Below are 25175 nucleotides of genomic sequence, written 5' to 3' on the forward strand. Positions count from 1 at the left end.
TCTTTTTGCATAACCATTATGCTATCTCCCTGGCGCCTTATTTATTTTTCAAATAATAATGACCACAGCACTGAGAAGACTTTAAACACATTCTTGCCAGGAGATTTGACACACAGATGGCCAATAGGCACATGAAAAGATGATGATCACTAATCACTCCTATTTCTGAGTGTGGTGAACTCAACTATAGGTAATTTCCCCATAGTGGGGTAACTACAACTGCTTTCAAAATCAGAATAACAATTCATAGAACTAGTGCCACCCCCCCCCCCAATTTACTTTTTCAGAAATGTTATCTCAAGAGAAAAGTGACACTTTATAGTAGCATCTTAGTGGCTGGAATGTCTTAAACCTAAATTTTAGAAAGTAGATCACCTGGAAGTCCCAGTGGGCCATCAGTTTCTTTTCTTTTTAATATTTATTTATTCCTTTTTGTTGCCCTTGTTTTATTGTTGTAGTTATTGTTGTTGTTGATGTTGTCGTTGGATAGGACAGAGAGAAATGGAGAGAGGAGGCAAAGTCAGAGAGGGGGAGAGAAAGATAGACACCTGCAGACCTGCTTCACTGCTTGTGAAGCGATTCCCCTGCAGGTGGGGAGCCGGGGGCTCGAACCGGGATCCTTACTCAGGTCCTTGCACTTTGTGCCATGTGCGCTCAACCTGCTGTGCTACCACCCAACTCCTGGGCCATCAATTTCTTAAACTAAAGTTATAAATATAGACGTACATGATTAAAAAAAAACAATTTAAATTCCTTTTCAGTGTTTATTTTAACGAGGGGGGCGGCTAGAGCACTGCTCAGCTCTGGTTTACAGTGGTGCTGAGAACTAAACCTGGGACTGCAGAGCCTCAGGCATGAAAGTCTTTTGCAGAACCATTATACTGTATTCCCAGCCCTATATACATGCCTTAATGTGTATGCATCATAACATTAAACACAGGATAGAAACCACGTAGACACCAATAGCAGTGGGATTATCAAGAACTGCCACATTTCATGCTATGGATTTCTGCTTTGTACTCATTTCACAGTGGTTACGAGTACATGTGGTAACCAGAAACAAATGAGGACAAAAGAGTATTTCGCAGAGCTTGTTGTGTTGCAGAGTGGACCTGTGTAAAAACCAAGATTTTAGGAGCGGTCTCCTCTGTATGTCTTTGCACCACTTCTATCCCATGGATCCTGGGAATGAATGACTGTATATTCTATGCTGGCTTTTGAAGGTCAGGGAAATTTACAGTGCCAACGTTCCCACAACAGAGCCTCAAATAATTTTTTTCTGTTTGCACCACACCATCTATTTTTCAGAATGATTCCCCACATAGTACCTTATTTAAGCATGCCAGTCTTCCTGGTCAGTCCTGATAGGTCTGGTTTTCACAGCTGTGGAGGTGATTTGAGAACACTCCTGCTTTACCCATTTTGGGTTTTGTCTAGAGCTATGCTTTAGGAATCACTGAAGCACGTCTGAGCAATGAGGCAGAACCATGGACAGCTGGGAAGTTGCAGCTCACACTCTGCTACCAGTAAGGGAGGTACTTTTTGTTTTTCTTCTCTTTTCAAACAAAGACTCTAAGAGGTTTATGAAATTAACAAGTTTTCTATATCAGAGAGTTCTACTCATTAAAGTTTTCAACTGCTCACTGTAAAAACAACCTCAGGTCTTTTGTTTTTACTGTTGTCTTTTTATTTTTTTCTCCTCATGGTAATTCCTATTCAAACTTACAGTAAACACCATACAATATAGAAGTGAGTGACACAAATTGTGGTGGTTCTGGAAAAAAAACTCACTACTGTTCATGGCTACTATAACTTGGCAGATATTCTTGTGGATTCAATTTTACTATACATGTACTATAAGCTATAGATGTATATATCACTTTTAATTTAAGACAACCATACAGAAAATTGCATGACATCATGAGACCTTGTGAACGGCAAGACAGTAGACACAACCGTGTGAATTCAACCACCCAAGTAAGAAAAGAAAATCAAGAACCATCAGTTCTGCAAGAGTTCTCCACCAGCTCTGCTCTAGGCTCCTGTCCTTTCCTCTTCTACAGATGTTACCATGATTTTGATTTCTAAGGACAGAGAGTCTTCCTTCCTTCCTTCCTTCCTTCCTTCCTTCCTTCCTTCCTTCCTTTCTTTTTTTAAAAATGTTTTTTATTTGCCCTAGTTTTTTAATTGTTATTATAGTTATTGATGTTGTTGTTGTTGGATAGGACAGAGAGAAATGGAGAGAGGAGGGGAAGATAGAGAGGGAGAGAGAAAGATAGACACCTGCAGACCTGTGAAGCAACTCCCTTGCATGTGGGGAGCCAGGCTTGAACCGGGATCCTTGCGGTCCTTGCACTTTGCGCCACGTGTGCTTAACCCGCTGTGCTACCGCCCGACTCCCCCCCCCCTTCCTTCTTTCTTTCTTTTTCTTTCTTTCCCTTTACTTTATAGAATGGAGTGATGGAAGAGGAACATACTTGTATCTGGCTTATTTCATTCCACACATTGATGAGATTCTTCCATATCAGAACATGTAATAACTCATTCACTTTCATTACTACTTTTTTTTTTTTTTGCCTCCAGTGTTATCACTAGGGCTTGGTGCATGCACTGCGAATCCACTGCTCTTGGTAGCTGCTTTTCCCCCATTGTTGCTGCTGTTTTTGACAGGACAGAGAGAAATCGAAAGAGGAGGGGAAGATAGAGAAGGGGAGAGAAAGAGAGAGACACCTGCAGACCTCTCTCTCTCTCTTTTTTCTTTTCTTTCTCATCCTCCTCCCCTCCTCCTTCCCTTCTTTTGGAGAGCACTGCTTAGCTCTGGCTTATGATGGTGTAGGGGACTGAACCTGGACTTTGAGCCTCAGGCATAAGAGTCTCCTTATATAACCAGTATGCTACCCTCCCAATGAAGAAGCTAAGAACCAATTTATGAGGGCAGGTTTTTGGTATACCCAGTAGAGCAAACACTTTTGTGAGAGAGGAAGGGAAGACAGAGAGGGGGAGAGAAAGACACCTGCAGACCTGCTTCACTGCTTGTGAAGAAGCGACTCCCCTGCAGGTGGGGAGCTGGGGGCTTAAACTGGGATCCTTAACACCAGTCCTCGTGCTTTGTGCCATGTGCACCTAACCAGCTGCGCTACCGCCCTACTCCCCACAGTCAGCTAGTATTACAATGTTAGGATTTACCACACTCAGCTGAAAGTTTCAATCATGTTATTTATTGGACAGACAACAATTCTTAACTGCCTTTGACTCAAGGACCCTTCCATACTCCTTAACAGTTATTATGGGCTCCAAAGAGCTTTTGCTTATTGGATGATAGCTAGTGTTGCTACGTTTGATAAGGAGAAATCTTTACCACAGAATGATAAGCACATACTCCCCTTGCTGCTAGAACGAGAATGATACACACCATGTGCTCTCTGGAAGACTCCCCTGCATATCTATGAGGTAAGGAAGAAGAAGAAGTAGAACAGTAAAGCATTTGTCTGTTTTTTCCTCTTTCTTTCTTCCTTTCCTTTTTTCTTTTATAGAGACAGACAGAAATTGAGAGGGGAGAGGGAAAGAGAGAGACACCTGCATCACTGCTTTACTGCTTGTGAAGCTTCCCCCCTTACAGGTAGGGGCTGGGGACTTGAATCCGTGTCCTTGCACATGGCCATGTGTGCAGTCTACAAGGTGTGCCACTGCCCTGCCCTGTAAGTTATTTATTTTGTGCACTGAAAAAAAAATCCCACTGTCTCACTGCTCTTCTGAGATGTCTCTATTCTAGAGAAACTGTTAAGTCAGTGACTGCAGAGGCAAAAGAATAGAAAACAAAATTATATTAGAACTGAATTTGATTTGTGGCACTGTGGCCCTACATGTGCTAGAGTGATGTTGTGGTTAAGAAAAGAAAAAAGGAAGAAGAAGAAAAAAACAAACAGTGGCTTGCTAGGTGGCCCAGTGGGTGGAGCTCCAGAGTTGCAAGGATGAGATCGCCTTGTCTTCACTATGGATGTCAGAACGGTGCTGATTCTCTTTCCCCTCCTCATAAACAAAGCAAACCAGAACAAAACAAACAAACAAAAATCAACAACTCAGTTTTTCTATGAAGATTCCGTGCACAAGGTGATCACTCTTTTTGTCCTTTGCAAGCTCTTAAAGGAACCAGGGATACACTCTACAGCCTGGGCTTCACAGCTGCAGAAGCATCTCCACAACAGAAAGAAACCTTTGTCTCAGTGTTTGCACTATTTCCACAAACAGGTGAATCAATCTTTGCAAACTCTGCATAACAAGAACTCTCTAGCTGACACTGTCTATGACTTTTTTCCTCTTTCAGAGAGTGTCTCCCTTGTCTCTGCTAGAGAAATCACGTCTTCCTTTCTGTGCATGCAACCTACCTCCACTGACTCTCAAAAACTGAGAGCAACAAACACTTCAGAAGAGCGAGGTCAGCACTCAGGGAGCTCAGACCGTTCTCTCCACGTTGGAATCCTGTCTTTGCTCTGTGTATCTCTCCCATTAAGAAGTCCCTCTTTGAAAAGCTTCGCAGTCGTGATTCTTTCCTTTCCTTTCTCCTCTTCTCTTCTTTGGGGGGTGGTGGTGGTGGGGAATTAATGGTTTACAGTAAATGTGATTATTTTCAGTGGACAGTGTTATCATACAAATAGCTCAGCCTTCTCCTGGTCCCTCCAGAAGTCCACCCTTTTGAGTATGACTTGCTCCAGAATGGTGTTGGATCAAGGAGCCCTAAGCTTTCACAATCAGAGCAGGAAATCCAGGGTTTCAGAGGTCCACACAGGAGGAGATGCAGAGCTCCATCAATCTCCGTCCAGCTCGGGCAGCGATCCCCCCGCCCACCAAGCCTGGGTGGCTTCTCCGGGATGGGACCTCCCACGCCTGCACCCGCTTCGGGCCCCGCCCCCTCCCCTTGGTAACTGGCCTCCACAGCGCCACCGCAAGCCCCGCCCACAGCCGCGGGTTTCCATGGCAACCGAGACTCCGGCTCCAGCGTCACCCCCGCCCGGGCTGGTCCAATATCATTCGGGATTTTTTCGGGAGCTGAGTAGGGGCAACAGAATTTTGTGACATTTCGAAGAGCGACTCTAATGAGTTTATCCTGCGTAATTTGTATGACGCAATTGATTTCATTTCTCCGTCTCTGATAGGTGCTGCGAGGGTAGCGCAGAGTCCGGCCAGTTCGCCTGCATGACCTCCCCACATTTGTTCCACGAATGGTTTGTTCCGACGGGGAGGTCCACGGCCGGCGTTGATTGGCTGAGCGGAGGGGGCGCGCAAGCGACGTCATCCCCAGGAGGCGGGGCCTCCTGTATGGGGGGGCGGGAGGCGGGCAAGATGGCGTCCGGCGAGTAATTAGTCCCTGTTTCCTTCAGCGAACGCGGAGACTCCGGGGCGGGGGAGGGGGATCGTGCGCCTGTCCAGACGCCCTTCTTTCCCTCCTTCGCCCCCCCCCCCCCAGAGTCTCCCTCGTTCCCCCCGCCCCCGCCTCCCTCGCTGTGCTTCCAGGGGCCGGTGGTGGTGTGGGGGGAGGAGGCGGGCCTGGGCCCCGGGACACCATGTCGGACTCTGAGGACGAGAGCCAGGACCGGCAGCTCAAGATCGTCGTGCTGGGGGACGGCACCTCCGGGAAGGTCAGTCCCGAGCGGGCCCGGCAACCCCCCTCTCTGCCCCCCACAGCCTGCCCGCCCCCGGGGTGTGTAGAAGCCGGACCTGGAAGGGGCGATGGGTCCAGCCGGCCTGACGTTGGAAACAACAAAAATAAATAAAAATCAGAAATCACTTCCCCAACTCCTCCCGGCCTGCATCGCCAACTCCTTCCTTCTCCACCTTCTCTTCTTCCATGGCCTCCTTCCAGCATCCTCCCAGCTATCTGATCTCCCTCCCTCCCTCCCTTCACTTGAAATCCCCGCTACACTTATTTTATTTTCTATTAGTAATTTAATACCCATTTTTACAAACTTATAACAGGGGTGTAAGACCATCCCGCTGCCATCACCAGAGTTCTGCGTCCCCATTCCCTCCATTGGAAACAGCAGTGGTTCTCCCAAGGTCACAGATGTGGGGTTGGCTATTATTTCTATGACTTGTCTATTTGCTCATCTTTTCATTTCTTTCTCTTTCTCTTTCTCTCTGTGTCTTTTTTTTTTTTTTTTTTTGTACCAGAGCACTACCCAGTTCTGCCTTATGGTGGTGTGGGGCATTGAACCTGGGACTTGGGAGCCTCAGGCATGAGAATCTCTTTGCAGAATAACCATTATGCGGTCTATCCCCAGCCCACCCCCACTCCCATTTTGTTTTTGTCTTTATTTATCTTTCCTACAGCCCCGTCTGTCTTCTCTTCCATTTTAAGTCAAACCTGCAACAATTTCCTTTTTTTCCTCTTCTTTCTCGGGGTCCCGATGGGAGTTGGAGTTCAGAGCCCTCTGGTCATCTTCCCCCTAACATCCCTTCCCCCTCCCAGGAAGATGGACCCGAATTCTTTATGGGGAGCAGAAGGTGGGAGTTCTGGCTTCTGCAATTGCTTCCCCGCTGGACATGGACGTTGGCAGGTCGATCAACATGTCCCCAGCCTGTTTCTGTCTTCCCTGGCGGCGCAGGATCTGTTCTGGTTTTTTTTTTGTGCGTTGAGTAGTGCCGACGCCCCCTCTGCTCTGGCCGAGATCAGTGGATCTCAACAGCCCCCTCTCGCCAGGGGTTGGGGAGGGGAGAGGCACGAACAGGTGAGCTCCGTGCCCTGCAAGCACCCCCCCCCCCCACCTAGGTGCTGGAGGGGTCCCCTCATGCTCCCCCACCCAGGAGCTTACCTCTGGCCCGATGGATCCCGTGGGTGAACGATGGGGACCCCTCCAGCACCTAGATCGGGGTGCTTGTGAGTAGTGGGGACCCCTCCAGCACCTAGGTCGGGGTGCTTGTGAGCCATGGGGACCCCTCCAGCACCTAGATCGGGGTGCTTGTGAGTAGTGGGGACCCCTCCAGCACCTAGGTCGGGGTGCTTGTGAGCCGTGGGGACCCCTCCAGCACCTATAGGGGTCGGGTGCTTGTGAGCCGTGGGGACCCCTCCAGCACCTATAGGGGTCGGGTGCTTGTGAGCCATGGGGACCCCTCCAGCACCTAGGTCGGGTGTTTGCAGGGCAGAGCGCTCACCTGTTCGTGCTCCCCCCCCCATCCCCCTGGCGGGTGGGAGCTGCTGAGATCCACACGGGGCTCTCTGAAGCTGGTGGGTACCCCCCCCCCCCGCCCTTGCCACCTGCTTGCTGGTCTCTGTTCCTGGAGAGGCACCTGCCCGCTCAGGTGCTCAGCCAGCACAGCACAGCAGCTCTGGAGGTAGAGCTGCTAGCAGGGCGCCGGGACCCCCCTCCCCCTTAGCTGAGGGGACTGCATGGTGAGCGTGTGGGCAGGCGGACCCCGCTCACCTCTCAGTTGCAAACCCAGTCTTGTGGAATAAGCCTCACCCTGGACAGACTCTTTGCAGTCGGCCCAGGGGATCGCAGAGAGGCCACCGAACCCCTTTCAGGCCCCCCACCTCCTGTCAGATGAGCCCCTGCCCCGGTGTCCTCAGACTTTGTGATGCAGGGACCAGTTCTGTTGTGCTGGGGTGGGTGTTGCTGAATTCTGTCTCCTTTCCTCCTCCGGACTTCTTTTTCCCAGCCAGTCTTCAGAAACCAGGTTATTGTCCTTAGCAGTTTCCGGCTGCCCCCGCTGCTGCTTCCCGGGCCCGGGCCGGGATGCTGCTGGTCAGGTCTGGACCCCGGTGTCTGGACCCCGGTGTCGGTGTCTGGGCTCGGCAGCGGTGCTCCTGCTGGCTTTGCTGCTCAGACCCCTCACGCAAAGTTTGGGAAGAAAAAAGAAAATCTGTGAAATTCTCTCTTGCTTTCAGTACTTTGTCATGGATTTTTTAAAAAAAGTATTTGTAGAGGAAGGACTACTTCTTGCTCTCTGGTCACTTTTCAGCATTTTTGGGAAAAGCTGATATAATGAGAGTTTTTGTACCGTTAAAGCAAAAAAAAAAATAGTGGATGAATTGTTTGTAAACAAACGAGCACTGTTTCTAACGCTCTTATTCAGTGCAAATTTTAAGTTATATTTTTTCTCTAGATTTTCATTTTCTAATTTTTTTTTACAGGCTACTGAAAACTGAATTTACTTGCCATTTAGAGTTTTAATGCCCTATACAATGTATGCACTTGTTCAGACACAGCAATTACCCATTGTCTTACCTTCTGTAATAATTCCTTAAATTTTTCTTAATTTATTTTTTTCACTGTTTATCCATGGTTTTATGTGGATTAGCTGGGGTTTTTCTCCCCATAATTTTGTGTCTAGCTTCTTCATTTACACTACCTTGTATATTTCCCTCTTGTTAATTTAGTGTGAATGATTATAATTTTCATCTAATATTCTGTCTAGTATAGGACAAAGTGCAACTTCTCCCCTTCTGTATTGTTGAACTAGGAATTAAGATGGGCAAAATATGGTTATATAATTCTTTTACCTTTACTAATATACCTTATAAGCTTAAGAGCTTTTTCTGCCAGAAATTTCTAGACGCAAGCATCGGAGACATAACCTTTTATAAGCCCTTCACATGCTAATATGAATATAACACTTAAAATATTTTGATAGTTCTCCGTGTCTTATTCAGCGCTCCAATTATTGGCAGCTGTCAACAGCCCCTTTTCTTTCTGTCCTCTATGGCTTAAACCCCTCTTTAACTCTTATTTGTGTTCTGATTTAATTAGCTTTTTCTTTCTTTTTTTTAATTTATTAAGTCTAACTCAGGGCATTTTCCACACAAAGTTACAAAAGCCATGGCATGTTGAGATGATCTCTGACAGTTTTTTCTAAGACAAACTTAACTACCCCCCTCCCCCCCAAGTAACTCACTCCCTAAACCTTTTTTCCTCTTTGACTCATAGTTTTTTTTATTCCATATTTGAGATTTTTGAAGGCAAAATAGTCACTTTTGGGACGTCTTTTTTTTGTGATAGCAACTGTAGTGTGTTTAAACATTCTAAGCAGAAGTTCATTAAACAAAACTCTGAAGCATCACCTAAACATGTTTTAGATATGGTAAAGGGTTCATTTCATACTTGTTTAAGAACGGTAATGAATTATATACAGAGACTGATGAGGAACAGTTAAATGTCAAAGATGATATACAGGCCAGATCATTCATCACGCTGACTCAGTTTATCCTCTATTGACTTTTTATATTAAGTTGCCAGAAATGATATCAAGACCCATTTTAGTATCCTGTGTTCTCAGTGAACCTACATTTTGGACAGATTATTTCCTACTCCAGTTGGAAATTCTGGCTTTCTGTTTGCTTCAGAAGTGTGAACCTAAGGTTTCCAAAATCTGTTATTTCTGTCTCGGAGAAAAAGACCTGCTGATTTGTTTTTAATATTCACTAATTGAAAAATACTGACTGAGCATCTTAGAGTAAAATGAAGAATTCCCTCAAATGATATTATGTGTGCTTTGAGCTCCCGCTTGACTTAAAAGTGTTCCAGCCATCCATTTCTTAAACATTTTGAAATATCTGTATTTTATAGGGAGTGATCGTTATTTTTTCTCCAGAACTCTGGGTATCATTATAGATGATTTTGAGTTCTAAGTTAAACACGTTTCAGTGATGCCGTGCGAATAGGACTGAATGAAAAACAAAAGAGGCTTAAAAAGGAACGCTTCCCTTTTTAGAAATTCTGATCTCTCAGTCCTTTGACTATTGCTCCATGTTTCAAGGAAACCAGATAGATATATTCAGCATTTTCACTTAGATGCAGCTTGTTTCCTTTCCATTATCAGCAGAATAGTTTCTTTCTGTTAATACTCAGTGAATGTCTGACTGAATATTTTAGAAATTTTATTACAAATGCTGAATTTTTTAAATATTAGAGGAACTGGTGTTGGACTGTCCAATTACCACTTGTGCAATATGGTTCTTTTGCCAAAGGAAATTTGAAGTCTTTTTTTTTTTTTTCTTTAATGAAATTGACATTTGACCAAATTTTATTTTGCATTGCTGTGCTTATGTCATAATTATAATAAGCGATCTTGGAACTTTTAGCTTAAGTTTCATTATTTTATAAACAATTATTTTGATTTAACATAAAGGCCTTTTTTTTTTTTTCCCCTTTAGTCTGCCTTGAAGAATGTAAAAGCTTCATAAAGCCGCTTTCCTTATTTTGGGAGAATTTTTACAGATAATGAATGGCCCATCTAAAGTATTTAAGAAGCTTTTGTGGTACTGACTTATTTTAGTCATTACAGTAATGATATATATTTGACTTTGAGAATTAGTACTATAAAAATAGCAAAAGTGAGTTGTTTAAAAATGTACACTTAGATCTGTTCTAGTTATAATATACTTCTGACTTTCAAGCTTTATGGTTCTTGGATGGAACATATATATTTTTGCCTGACTTTATGTTATTCTTATTTAAATGATGCATATCAGTCGTTCCTTAGAGCCATGTTCATATAGAGAAAAATTACACACTTAAAAATGTCTTTCTTGTGAGGGAGTAAAAAGCTATGCATTCCTTTAATCAGACTTTTCTCCTCCTTTGTACTTACTGTGATTGAGGCTACACGCTACTCAGAATACTTGATCTCAGAATTAAACAAGAATTCTCAGAAATCTGTATTGATCTGGCATATATGAATTGGTAAGATTCAGATCTTTCATGATAACGTACTAGTTTTCTTTATTGGTAAACCTCAGTTTCTGACTTCCAGCTCGGAGAAGGACTCTCAATGAGGAGATGTAAAGAGATGAGAAGTGCTTTCCTGTTTCCAGGGATAGTTGCCTACAAGTGAAATCTACCTGGAGGAGACTTAGTCCCTCCTCCCGCATCTGAGTAGAACTGCTTAGAGTTGCTTGTTAGACTTAGAGTATCAATGTCAGGATTACTTAATCAGCTTCCAGTAGTCACATTACGCTTACATTTCTAAGACAGAAACGTTAGTTTGATATTCAGTGCATCATGTTTTTTCTCCCCAGACTTCCTTAGCTACCTATTTTGCTCAAGAGACCTTTGGGAAACAGTACAGACAAACCATAGGACTGGATTTCTTTTTGAAAAGGATAACATTGCCAGGTAAGAGACTAAAATGTCTTAACACAGAAAATTGTACAGCTCTTGCAATAAGAGACATTGGCTGACATGTGTAATTTGAGGGTCTCTTTTGCATGAAAACATTTGTGATCTGGGGGCCAGGCAGTAGCGCACCTAGTTGAGCACTCACATTACAGTGTGTGAGGACCCAGATTCAAGCCCCTGGTCCCCACCTGCAGGGGGGAAGCGTGATGAGTGATGAAAGAAGGCTGCAGGTGTCTCTCTGTCGCTTTAACTCTCTATCTCCCTCTCCCCTCTCAGTTTCTCTCTGTCTCTTTCCCTTTCTATCTCCCTCCCCCATCTCAAATTCAGTCTCTATCCAATAATAAAATAAAAATATTAAAAATATATGTGCTATCTGTAAATTTATCTTAGAGAGGTTAGCTTTCATCAGCCTCTGACATGAAGACACATTGTCCATGGTTCTAAGAAAAAAAGTTTATAACTCCCTCCCCCACCACCACTCACTACATTTTCTTTTGAGGAGAAGCAATTGTTGCTTATAAAATTCTGACAAGTTTTTTAAGAATTCAATTGCTATACAGTTACCAACAGATACTGCAGTAATGAAATTGCAAAGACTTGAAAGGATTATTTTTTAAAAGATCATTCTGGTTAGCTTCTGCTTCGGTTTTTTGTTTGTGAGAAAGTTGGAACAGAAGTATAATGTAACTGTGGAACTTCTGCACTCTAATATGTGAATGCTGTTTTATGCAAGGCAGCATGAAATTGCTGGCATTTAATAGACCACTAAAATTTAGGGTCCCTAGGCACTCATAAAAATACAGTTTGAGCATTCAAGATGTTTCAGTTCACCATGCAAAGAAACTATTTAGATGCCAGTTGCAGCACATTTTGTGGGAAATACAGGGAAATAATAACAAAAAAAGAGTGGTTTCTGTTTTAAGTTCGTTTCTGAACAATTGGGGCTTTAAAATATTCTGTCTTTAAATATTTAAAATATTTGTGACCAGAAAGTTGTATGCTTTAAGTATTTTATTAAATACTTTTTATCTTTTTATTTATTCCTGTTTTTTAATTTTTTAACATTATACTTACATTTATTTATTATTGGATAGAGACAGAGAAATTGAGATGGGAGGAGGGGATAGAGAGGGAAAGAGAGAGACACCTGTAGCGCTGCTTCACCACTTGTGAAACTTCTCTCCTGCAGGCGGGGACCAGGGGCTCGAACCTGGGTCCTTACCCTCTGCAGTGTGTGCATTCAACCAGGTGTGCCACCCCCTGGCCCCAGTGCTTTTTTTTTTTTTCTTTTTTCCCTTCCAGGGTTATTGCTGGGGCTCAGTGCCTGCACTACAAATCCACTGCTCCTGAAGGCCGTTTTTTTTCCATTTTTGTTGCCCTTGTTGCCCTTGTTGTTATGATTGTCATAGTCATTTGCTGTCCTTGTGCTTCACTGCTTGTGAAGTGACCCCCCCTGCAGGTGCTTCACACCATGTGCACTTAACCCACTGTGCTACCGCCAGGCCTCCTGGCCCCAATGCTTTTTATCTTGATGGACTTTATAGATGAGTCCCTTCCTTTCCATTTTGAGGAAGACACAGTTGAGTCGAAGCAGTTGCAAGTGTCTTGTCAGAGGCGTCCTGGAACGTGAGTGATCAGTGGGGAGGGGTGTGATAGATTCCAGTTGGAATATGTCAGCCCTCTGTCAGACTGCTCTCCATGGAAGCTCTCCAGCAACTAATGACAGTTTTTGGCAACTGAAGGTACTTTGCCTATCTCACTAGTAGTGGACTCTGGTAAATTAGGTGGTAGTCCTCATTCAGCAACCAGTGAGAATTAGCTGGGAGATAGAGCATGAGAAAAGAACTCTAATTCTGCATCACTAAGTTCTTGTTCAGCAAGAGGTTTAATAAGAAACATCTGAGTATTTTGCCTCATTTTAAAAATGGATCCAAATGTGAAAAATCTCATTTAACTTTTATTATCCTCATTTATGGACAGGCTACAGCATATTCAGGATATTTATAATAGTCACTGGCGGTACACATTCACAGGCTGAATACTGATTTTTGCACAAGTCTGCCCTCCCCCCCAAGCCGGCTGTTGTACAAAAAGCTTCAATAGAGTGTTCATTTACTACCTTTGTTGCTTCATCAACAAAAGGACCAATGTTTTGTATCGTTCATCTTTAATTTTTGTGGTTTAGCAGTTTGCTGTAAGGAGCAAACACCTATCCAGATGTTAAAGAAAGAAAAAAAATCTTAGGACTGAGTTTTATTTGCTATTTTATGAATGTGGTATATGTGCTGACTATTGATCTGTACTGCACGATACCACCAACTTCGAACATTTTTGATTTGAAGAATGTCTGTAGTATTTTTGAAATCTAAATGCATGTTGTATTTTTGCGTTAGAAAATCCTGAGTTTAAACAGTGACATTAGGAGTTGTCTATCGCTGAGGAATGTGTATTCTACTTTTCTTGATTAAATTTTTATTTTTATGGGCAGACCTGCAGAAAATTCTTTCTTTTTTTAAAAAATTATTTATTTATTTATTCATGAGAAAGATAGGAGGAGAGAAAGAACCAGACATCACTCTGGTACATGTGCAGCCACGGATCGAACTCAGGATCTCATGGTTGACAATTCAGTGCTTTATCCACTGCGCCACCTCCCGGACCACAATTACTTCTTTTTTTTAAAGGTAGTTGGTTTCATGCTACTTAATGGATTCAAAATTATGATTGTAATTTCCATGAGGAAAAATTATTTCAGTATACCTTGATTTTATATAACCAACTGGTACATTCAGAATAAGGTGAATCGATTCCAAAGTTCATAATACACTCTTTATATATTTTATTTTTAATTCATTAAAAGTGTCAAATGTGGTGTGCATATCTATTCCATTTGCTGAAACTTTATGGGTTAGTAGAGGAATATAGTATCTGCTCGTAGTTAGTCTAGTCAGTCTTCTGTCTGTCCATATTGTTAGGTGTAATCTGCATCCCATCCATCTATTCACAGTCTCTTCATGCAGGTTTTCAAGGTCAATACTTTGAAAATACTCATCCATTTTCACGATCCAGCATGCTGTATAGCCTGGATGCAGATTTGACTACTGAAAATAGTGTATCTGTTCGTCAGAGATTCTGCTGATAGAGCTTCTTAAGAGCCTTAGTCAAAATACTTCCAGGAAGTTTGCGGGTACAGTCCAGTAAACAATGTTCTGCTGTGAAAAGGATTTCTAAGTCTTCAGCACCAGAAGTGGGCAGACTTGTGTTTTTAGTTCCATCTTGACTATGCAGCACTTTAAAGGAAGGTTGACCAAGGCACCAAGAACACTTTCACAAGGTCACTGTTGAATCCTCTTGGTGGCTTTGATTCATACCAAAAGCAACGTATCTGTATTTTGTCACCTCATTTATTTTATTCTCCCTTTCTCCCCACTCAGAGGAGCAGGAACCTTACTGTCTTTATTTTCGATCAGATTGCTGACAATTCCCTTCATGGTCTTCATTAGCTACATTTTATGCTGTTTGGATCCTTGATTTTTAATTTTTTTCTAATTCCTATTTAAATGTTTGTATCATCTTGAGAATATATGAGGATGTTTGTTATATATCTGGAAAAAAACCTAAAATGAATAGTGATTTGAATTCCCTGTCTTTATGTGATTTTGTTCTTCAAATAGGGGAACCCTCAGTTATTTTCACTTGTATGTGTTAAGTATATGGAAGTTACAAAATATGTTTCTAGATACGTGAAATACCTGTAAGGCCAATATATAGGCCAGCTTTGTGTCATAGTGGGCTGACAGTAATGAATAGCAATGATCCGGAAGGGTCTTTTATATATATTTTAAGTAGTTAGCAGCAACATATGATGACTATGTACTAAGGTGCGGTTTTAGAAAGTACCCTAAACAAATGAATATAAATCTCTCAGATGGGGGACAATTGAAGAAATGGGTTCACATTTTTAAATGATTGTAGTCAGAACCTGAAAATGTGATGAAGGTCACATCTCTAAGTTTGTAGTGGCAATATTCACAACACTTAATGAATTCAGAGAGGATCTTACTGTCAGAACTTCAAAGGGCAAAAGCACTTGCTATTTTTTGAGATGAAGATAGTGTTGACTTTGAGGTGCATGGGATTAGATACCTTTAATTAAATGTTGCTTAAAATTTAATCCTAAAGCCATTAATGTTGTGGAGACCGAGTTTTTGGGATCAACCAATAAAATCTTTTGCAAGTCAAGTAATAAAGAATTCTGTAAGTAAACAAAATAGAACACTACCTGTTTATCCAGGATTGTCTAACTCTTCATTGAGACCTCTGCAAGTGACAGGCTAGCCTGCTTTTGAAAAGCTGTTTGATTGCAGACGGCATCATACGGGAATGACTCCAACTTCCACTTTTAAAAAGTGGGGCTTTAAGAAACTGGGTTCATGCAAGTTAAGTTGTTGAACAAGTCGTAGTGTGTGACATTTTGATCTTTGTATTCACAAAGCTTTAAGAACATTTTGGTCGTTATTTTGAGCTTTGAAAGCATGGATCTGTGGAATGAGGATGCACAGTAAACTTCAGTAGCTCTCATTAATGCTAATGGGAGTTCCTCCTGTCAACCCTCAGCTGGAAAGATTGTGATACAAACCCGGCACAACTTGGAGTTAAGGGTACAACTTAGCTGCTTAATTTGGTGTAGTGCTTCTTTTGCAGTTGCAAAATTAAATGGTGTGACCAGTATTCTTCAATTTTCATATTTTACATTGGTATAAAAGTCACATCTATTCATTTAATTCATTACTATTATTATTATTTTTACCAGAGCACTGCTTAGCTCTGGGTTGTGGTGGTAGGGGGAAATTGAATCTGGGACTGTTTGCGTAACCATTATGCTATGCACCTACCACCCCTAAAATGGTCTCTTCCTTTTTTTGTTTTTTACAGTAGGATGATTTTTTTTCCTTTTGTCTCTAAAGTCCTATTCTGAATTAATAGTTTGTAGATCATTTAGAAAGATAATGTGCTTTGTTGATGTGGAAGCTTATTTGAAAAGGTATTGATTGAAGCTTTGTCTCCCTTTGGAGAAAGCAGTAATTTGAAGGAGAAATAATTTTATGTGTTAAAGTGAAAAGCATATCAGATGAAGCCTTTGACATTTGTCTTCAAGTCTAACTGCATTGGTAATAGGAAATAGTGTAACTTGTAGACTTTTGCATCAACCAAATATTTTGTAAACTGGGAAAAAGAATTTATTAATTTTTTCACCAGCGATTTAACAGTGTTTTACAGAATTATATGATTCCAGGAGTATTTTCAGACTCACATGTTGCATGTAAGTCATTACCTTTCAGCAAAGCTCTCTGCTTACTTCCAAGCCTCCTTAGTTCTCACAAGTCCAGAGATATGTGTGTGTGTGTGTGTGTGTGTGTGTGTGTGTGTGTGTGTGTGTGTATGTGTGTGTTCAAGAAATGTTAAAGGTTGCCTTGTGAGTATTTTAGAATGCTTCTGTTGTGGTTGCATGGGAAGAAAACTTGTTACACCATTTTATGAAGACTTTGAAACATACAGTGTGTTTCAACAGGAAACAAGCAAGTGTGAATGAACACATCTTAGTATTTACTAACAAGTCCGTCTGTGTCCCATGTCAGCTCTGAAGAGGACTATCAAATAAATGTATAGGTGCTCCAGAGGTTATATTTGAAAATGTAGGTTTCTTTCTTTTTTTTTTTTTTTTTTTTTTATTATGTTCATCACTACCTACCCTAGTTGATAGTAGAAATGTTAAAATTTGAAATCATTTGAGCTGAAAGATTGGGTGCATTTTTTGTAGTCTATGTGAGTTTTCGAAGTTAGAGAATTTAGAACCTAGACCAAAAGTCATCTCACCGTGTACAATAGGAACAATTGGTGGAGAAAGTTCAATTTTAATTTTTCAGTTTTTTTTTTTTACCTGCCACACAATTAAGAAAAAAAATTTTTTTGTTGCCGGGATTTCACTGAGCTTTTTTTTTTTTTCAGAGAGAGAGAGACAGACACCAAAACAAGGAAGCTTCCTCCAGTATGGTGGGGTCCAGGCTCCAGCCTGGGTTGTGTGTATGACAATAGGTACGCTATCCAGTAAGCTATTTTGCTAATCCCTCAACCCCCTTTTTTTTTTAAAGCTCAAGAGGATTTATGAATTAGAACTTTATTTTGTTTTTATTTTGAATGTGATTCCTGTGGAAATGTGGTTAAGCTGTTAACCCACATTCTCCATTTTGGGGGCAACATTGTTTCATAAATTCAAATATATGACCATAAACATTAGCTGGAAGAATAAAAGGCAAATTAGCTGCAGAGTTTACATTGTGACTTGGTGTTTTGTGAAATTGTATCGTTATATTGATACTTCCTTTTTTTTTTTTTTGGTAACCTTATTTTATATCATAATTGTTATTTTTATTCTAGGAAACTTGAATGTTACCCTCCAAGTTTGGGACATAGGAGGACAGACAATAGGAGGGAAGATGTTGGATAAATATATCTATGGAGCACAGGTATAAGACATACATTCTCCGGTTATTCACGTTGAAAGTACTTTCTTTCTATTTTAGTCTCTCTCCCACTCACTTGACTCCTCCCCCCCCCCCATAGCCTAATTTTACAATTTGTGCTAATCCTTTGGTTTTATGCTGCCCAGGGTTTTAAAGAGATCATATTTGAAATGATTTGGGAGGAGGAACTACTGTCACTCTTGATAGATTTCATGTGTTTCTTCAAGCAGCGGCTAACTGAGGTGAAAAATGCTATTTCTTAGCTAGCTTGGTTATAGTGAATATTTTCAGATTACATAAAGTGAACAAATGTTTAGAAGGGGAGAATTCAATTTCATTTTAAGTTTTCAGGACAAAAGGCATTTATTTATATGCTTCAGTTTTTTGTGCTACAATCGAAATATTTCTAGTTCTTTCAATTTAGTAGGTATACCACCGTATTGTATCAGGGACTAAGTATGACTGTAGGCTTGACTAATTGTATATGTGAAGTACATTTAAGATTTACCATTATATATATCTATTCCAGAAGGAAAATATAGATAGTAAGAAATACTTGAATTATTGTTTAGCAAAAATTCTTTGGCAGTACAGATTGACACAGAAATAATTTGTAGGGTTTTCAATGAAATTATGGGACAATTAGGAAATATAAAAGCTAGTAAGATATTTTAAAAAGTTAATTTCTGACATGTCTTTTTTTTTTTTTTAATTTGCTTTCACTTCCAATGTCTCTTAAGTAAGACATTATTAATTTGCCATTGATTTACAGATATAAGGTCAGGGGTGCTGTTGTACACACGTGTAGGAACTTCCATGCACCGTCACCACCATTTTCAGTGTATTCCCGCTTTTAATTAGTATGAATTTTTCAGCTCATGAGGCATGGGGGGATAATCTTTTTTCTTCCTCTTTCTCTTCCTCCCCTTCATTCTCCTCCCTTCCTCCTCCCCTCCCTTTTTACTTCCCCTCCTTTCTTCCCCTTCTTTTTCCTCTTCCTCCTCCTCTTTCTTCTTCTTTTTTTTTTTTTTTTTTCCTTTTCCCAGAGCACTGCTCAGATCTGGCATATGGTGGTGCAGGGGAATGAACCTGGGACTTCAGACCCACATGCCTGAAAGTATTTTTGCACAACAATTATGCTGCCTTCCCCACCTGGGGATAATACTCTTTATTCTTATTTAGTTTTTTACTGGAGCTTCATGTCTTAAGTGGGAGAATCATAACCCGGATATATAGAATTATGTTGCTCATACAAAATGAATCTAGAAGATGAATCTTGTCAGTGAAGCTTGATACTTGCCAAATACTGTTGCCTTAATTTTGAGTGGGAAATAGATCTACATTTTTATTACATATTTAGAGAAGGACTAGGGAAACTCTTACGGTTCTGAATCATGGAGAAAGACCCTGGAGTTTTATTTTTTATATTATTTGTCTGTAGATAGATTTGGTTCTTAAAACTTTTTTTCTTTGTCTCCTGCAAAATTCATTTTGTGCATTTAACTTGTTACTTGTGACCAGATGACCTTTTTCTTTTAAAAGGTCCATCTTAGACTTTTTGTGTCTGGCTTGTCTGTTGTTTAATATTTTTCTGACTTAAATTGGCTAAATAGGCTTAAATTGGATATGAAACTAACAAAAAGTTGCTGTAGCCAGAGAGGTGGTTCAGCTGGTGGACACAGGCGATGCAAAGCTGAGGCCCCAGGTTGGATCTCTAGCACAGCCCATGGCCAGTGAGCTTGCTGGCCTTCCTCTGTCTCTCATTAAGAAAATAAATAATTGAAAAAAAATGATGCACAGAGATTTGTGGGGAGACAAGTCCTTGTTTCCCTCTCCTGGTTTGTAAAATGTGATTTGAAAATAGCACTCTTTTCCCCTCGTCATTAGAATCAATATTCAGAGGTCACAAGTTAGATATTCTTAAAAATGGAAATTAGGCTAGCCAGGTTTTTAATGATATTTAACTTAGTTTATGATTCAGAGTTATAACAGGAGAACAGGAAGACTATGCACCCCACCTTAGAAATAGAAAATTCAATGAATAAATCTTCACTTAGAATTTTGGAAAATATAATATTGACTTTTTTGATTGTTTTAATTTTTACCATCAGAATATTAAGAAATACATTATTTCTATAATGTGAATTTATTTGTTCGTCCAAAATTGAGATTTTGTACAAATTGTTGTTAATTTGAAATTCACGTAGTATGAAGCTGAGTATTAAATTATACAGCCAGTGGTACTGAATACATTTGGTGTGGTATGACCACTTCCCAGATTAGTGCTTTGTAGTGTGTATTTTATGCTGTTATGTAGCAACTTATATTCAGCAGTTCATGAGCAGATTTGTAGAAATTTGGAACATTTCTATCTTCTCAAGAGTACTTGAGTTTAGAAAATGTCTCTATTCTACTCTGATGTATATCTCATGTCTTGGAAGGAAGAGAATATCCCTTTCTTAGAATTTCTCATGTAAGGTTTCTATTTTGTCAAAATAAAAAAAGTTAATTTGAAAGCACATGTTAACTTTTTTTTCACCTTCATTTGATCCCTTCTATTGTTTAGATTTTACAGTTTCTGGGAATGTTAGTAATTTATCATCTGTTTTATCAACAGCATTGTAGTGCAGTCTTTCTGAGAAGTTCGTGGACATTTTTAGAAAGTTAACCCAGGAAGATGGAAAATCTGAGACGATGAAAATGAATTTCCATAAATTAGTGGTAATAGAGTAGACTTTCTCTGTAAAATACGCACATGGCATTTACCAGTATCTTTTGTTTAGGTATGTGTGGATTTTTTATTCAGACCAGAGACTCTCTGACTGGTATAGTTTGCTCTGATGAGAAAGAAGTGTTACTTTTTGAATTAAAAAAAAATCAGATAACACTTGAATATATTTAATTACAGTCTTGTGTATCTACTGTTTCTGGTGTTGTTGGGCATAATATGTGTTCATCAGCTCATAAATACTTTGAACTTCTGTGTGCTTATTATCATATAGAAATCTTTTATGACTAATGTTTTGATAGGCTATTCTGAGGGGATCCACATAATGTGCTGTATAGGGATTTATTTCAGATGCTCCAACTTTTGTGTTGTGTATAGAAAGAATTATACATATCTGGGATCTTAAGCTAGCGTGCTTTTTTAAAACCCAAGAAGAAGCTTACTGTAGGCGAGGAATTTACTTACATTAAAACACATCTGATTATTTTTCCCTCTTTCTGTTTTATTCTCAAGTAGTACTAGAGATTAACAATAGTCTATTGAATAGTGCTGGTTGAAACAAAATCGACTTGACACCCAAGAAAGAATTAATGAGTTATTTTGACAAGAACTAGTTCTAAGAATTAAAGTATGTCCTAGTTAAATTCCCAGATTTGAAATTAAGTTAAAATTTCCTAGGAGTCTTCAAAAAGATGTTCTAGGCTATTTTTCATCGTGGTTAGGAGCAAACACACAGCTCGTAGTGTTTAGTGCCCTGGACCCTGTGGCTAACAGAGGCTAATAACAGACCTCAGAGAAGGACTGGATGTTTCATTTTTGTAGCTCTTTCCATCCTGGAATCTAAGTGGTTTGCAAACACTGCCCTACTGAGCATAAACTCCAGCGAAGTGTAGTCATTTGTGAGGTAGAACATAACCACTATTGTGTGCCGGTGCCCCACACAGATGAGGCAGCCTGTGAGCCAACCCCCAGGAAAAGGATTCGGTGCCTCTGTGACAGCCAGGAGAGAGCACATCTCAAAGCTGGACCCCTAAGGCCCTGTGCTGTGCTCTGCTATGACTTTGGCCACTGGCTATTTGCCAGCTCACAAAGCTGATGATGCCTAGAGATTGCTTTTGCTTTACTGTTTCTTCTCACAAGTTGTACTTGCACTGCAGAGTAGATGCTAGGACTGTTCCATATCCTGCAAGATTTAGTTCAGGTCTATGTCAAAGCTAAGGAGGTTGTTTGTCAGAGAGAAAACTGAGCGTTTTGGGAATGGGCAAACTTTCCTTTTCAGGAGGGCCAACTTGTTTACCTCCCCTTTAAAACTGTAGAATTTACTGCACGAGATGCCTCACAAGGGTGTTAAGGGTTGCCGTCAGTGACTGCTCTTTCAAGCCTGCTACCACAGCACTGCAAGTGGCAACACTCTTGAATAGGGTCTGTATTGATAGCAGTCCATTCGGTTTAATGTCTCGCCACGCTTGTGAGATGTGGTGATAAGTGAAGTGGACGAGAGCAGAGTACTGTGTCCAGTAACAACACAGCATTTACTAACCGCCTCGAGGTTTACAAAGTGAAGGGGTGTAGTGCCCCCTGGGAACTGTAGTGGGGAAGTGAAGTCAAGGCTGAGAAGGTGGAGGGCGTTCTTTCTGGAAGAACTTGAAGATATTTTACAAGTACTCATGAAACTTGAAATCTGAATTTCCAAAAGTCAGGGCCAAAGATTTAGGATGAGGTGGAGTGTAAATTAGAGCAGGGGAGCACAAGACAGGGAATAGATTTCGGAGAAGGGGAAGGACAGACAGGTGCAAACAGCAGGTCAGGGCTGTGTGGTAAAGTGGTGATCCAGGAGATTGTCAGGAAACTGTATTTCCAGAGTTACTAGTAGATTCTTCTTACTGCAGTGGTTGTCAGGATGTGTTGCATTTCTGATTTTCTGAAAGGATTGTACTTTTTTTTTAATATTTATTTTATTCCCTTTTGTTGCCCTTGTTGTTTTATTGTTGTAGTTATTATTGTTGTTGTCGTTGTTGGATAGCACAGAGAGAAATGGAGAGAGGAGGGGAAGACAGAGAGGAGGAAAGAAAGATAGACACCTGCAGACCTGCTTCACCGCCTGTGAAGCGACTCCCCTGCAGGTGGGGAGCCGGGGTTCGAACCGGGATCCTTAGGCCAGTCCTTGTGCTTTGCGCCACCTGCGCTTAACCCGCTGTGCTACAGCCCGACTCCCTGTACTTTTTTTTTTTTTTAAATTTATTTATTCCCTTTTGTTGCCCTTGTTTTATTGTTGTAGTTACTATTGTTGTTATTGATGTCATTGTTATTGGATAGGACAGAGAGAAATGGAGAGCGTAGGGGAAGACAGAGGGGGGAGAGAGAGGTAGACACCTACAGACCTACTTCATGCCCTGTGAAGTGACTCCCTTGCAGGTGGGGAGCCGGGGGCTTGAACCGGGATCTTTACACGCCCGTCCTTGCACTTTGCACCACATGTGCTTAACCCACTGTGCTACTTGCCCATCTCCCAAGATTGTACTATTTATTTATAAAAAGGAAACACTGACAAAACCATAGGATAAGAGGGGTACAACTCCACACAATTCCCACCACCAGAACTCCGTATCCCATCCCCTCCCTTGATAGCTTTCCTATTCTTTAACCTACTGGGAGTTGTGACTGAGAAGATCTTAGTAATTTCCCTGGGGACTCAGAGATGTCTGAATAGATTGATGGAGTGAGGAACTTAAGGCATAGCTGATCCTTGTTTTGCAGGTTCAAGCTGATGGGCAAAGGACCTGAGAGTGAAAAGATGTTTGAGTGAGTCTTGGTAGCTTGTGTCTTTCAAAGACTTAGTTCATGCTCATTGGTGTTATTGAATTTTTGACCCAAAAGTATTCATCTTAGCCTTTACCACCCTTATTCAAGCTGTGGATCAGTAGTATTGGCTTATAACTCCTTTCTGATATTGATAATTTTTTTACTGGTTATGTATTTTAATAACACTATTACAGTGCGCAAGGAACCAGGTTTGAGCTCCCGGTCCCTACCAGAATCACTGTGTTCATCAGTGTCTTTAATATATACATTGAGTTTTTCTCTTTATTGTTATTTTTATTGGAAGGTTAATGGTTTGATATTGATAACCTGTGTATTTCTCCCCCTCTGGCCTAGATTACTGGTGTTTAACTTTTATTCTATAAACTAGATCAATTTAATACTGGCCACTGGGGATGATAGTAACGCTTTATTTGTATATACTCTGTCGTGTTCAACTCTTTAAACATGTCAAGATGAACATTTCATGTGTGAATTTTAGAGTTCCAAAATCTTAAGATTCAGTCACATCTTTGATGAAGTTTCAATTTATGGGTAAAACCACCTCCGCATTGCTTTGCAGCCATGGTTCTGACTCAGAATAATAAGAAACAGTTGCCAACAGTTGTGCAGTGTGCTAATTGTTAAGTAACTCTGTTTCACTCAGTCATTTAGACATGGCAAGTGTTTAAAGGTGGGGCACTTAGCATTGCTGAAGGCCAACCTGTAGGAGGGCCAGGATCACAGCCCTCCTTCAGTGCACTGGCTTCAGGGCAGAACTCCTTCAGCCCCTTCTGCTCTCCCACTCCTGCCAGCTGGAGGTGAGGTCACCAGACTGAAGATTAGTGTCCTTCCGAGGTCAGTCCTGGAGCATTATTCTTAGTAAGGGATGTTGGATTATGCTTATAGTTTGAAGTCGTTTTGTATCAGGCATTCTTTGAGAGCATTTACGAAGACAGAAACAAACGTCTGAGTTACCAGAATGATTCAGACAGTGACTCTGATGAAAAATCAGTGTATTGAATCTGAGAGTGATCTTAGGTACCATTCAACTTAGTGACCTCGCGTTCGAGGCAGACAACTTGAAGCCTGGAGAAGTGACTTGGGGGGAGTCGGGCTGTAGTGCAGCGGGCTAAGCGCAGGTGGCTCAAAGCACAAGGACCGGCATAAGGATCCCGGTTCAAACCCCGGCTCCCCACCTGCAGGGGAGTCGCTTCACAGGCGGTGAAGCAGGTCTGCAGGTGTCTATCTTTCTCTCCTCCTCTCTGTCTTCCCCTCCTCTCTCCATTTCTCTCTGTCCTATCCAACAACGACAACACAATAATAACTACAACAATAAAACAATAAGGGCAACAAAAGGGAATAAATAAATAAAATAAATATAAAAAAAAGAGAAGTGACTTGGGGTGGTTGTAGTTTAATTTCGGGGCATGCAGCAGGTGCATGACTAGTAATCCGAGAGCTTGGCAGAATCAGTTATTCGGCTTTCAGAAAAATTTGTGATCCAGTTGTTGTATTTCTTTATGACTCAAATTTTGATAAAAACTCAGGAATCATATTAAAAGCAGAGACATAATGTTCAGAATGCTTCTCTTACCTAGTATTTGGTCTCTTACGCATATTCTCTGTGCTGTTGGGGTTATTCTCACCACGCGTGAGGGTGCTGTGCTGCTGAACCTTTTCATTCTGTGCAGTGACAGTGATAGCTTGAACACAGCCAGAGGGTACTGTTTGCTTTATGGAAATTGGCACGGATACTAACCACACTCTGCCTTCCTCCTCCCCAGCCCAGCTGTGTCCCAAGCCACTTGATTACTATTTCTCAGTGTATCACTGACTGTGACCTCCGTGTTATAGACTTGTCTGTGTGTGGGTCAGACTTTGCTGTCAGGCAGCGAGTTTCCTGAGCTTTATACCTCTCTAAATCCCTGACACCCAAAACAATGCTTTGCACATAGTTGGCAAATAGATGCTCTAGAACAAATGAGTCCACTTTATATCCATTTAGTCTCT

At 41.1% G+C, this 25175-nt stretch overlaps 1 protein-coding gene across 7 annotated transcripts in view; it reads left to right on the forward strand.

The window, feature by feature from the left end:
• Positions 1-5308: 5308 nt before the first annotated feature.
• The window catches only part of RAB28 (RAB28, member RAS oncogene family), a 141800-nt gene continuing 121933 nt past the window's right edge, over positions 5309-25175 (forward strand). For 6 of the 7 annotated variants that reach the window (XM_060188331.1, XM_060188330.1, XM_060188327.1 and 3 more), the window contains exons 1-3: positions 5309-5636; positions 11012-11108; positions 17550-17638. In XM_060188331.1, the coding sequence (XP_060044314.1) occupies positions 5562-5636; positions 11012-11108; positions 17550-17638 (261 nt within the window). In that variant the 5' untranslated portion in view covers positions 5309-5561. Of the gene's footprint in view, positions 5637-11011; positions 11109-17108; positions 17208-17549; positions 17639-25175 lie in introns of those variants that run through there. The other variant, XM_060188329.1, reaches the window with a different exon arrangement.

The sequence above is a fragment of the Erinaceus europaeus genome, chromosome 3 (genome assembly GCF_950295315.1).
Source record: "Erinaceus europaeus chromosome 3, mEriEur2.1, whole genome shotgun sequence".
Lineage (NCBI taxonomy): Eukaryota > Metazoa > Chordata > Mammalia > Eulipotyphla > Erinaceidae > Erinaceus > Erinaceus europaeus.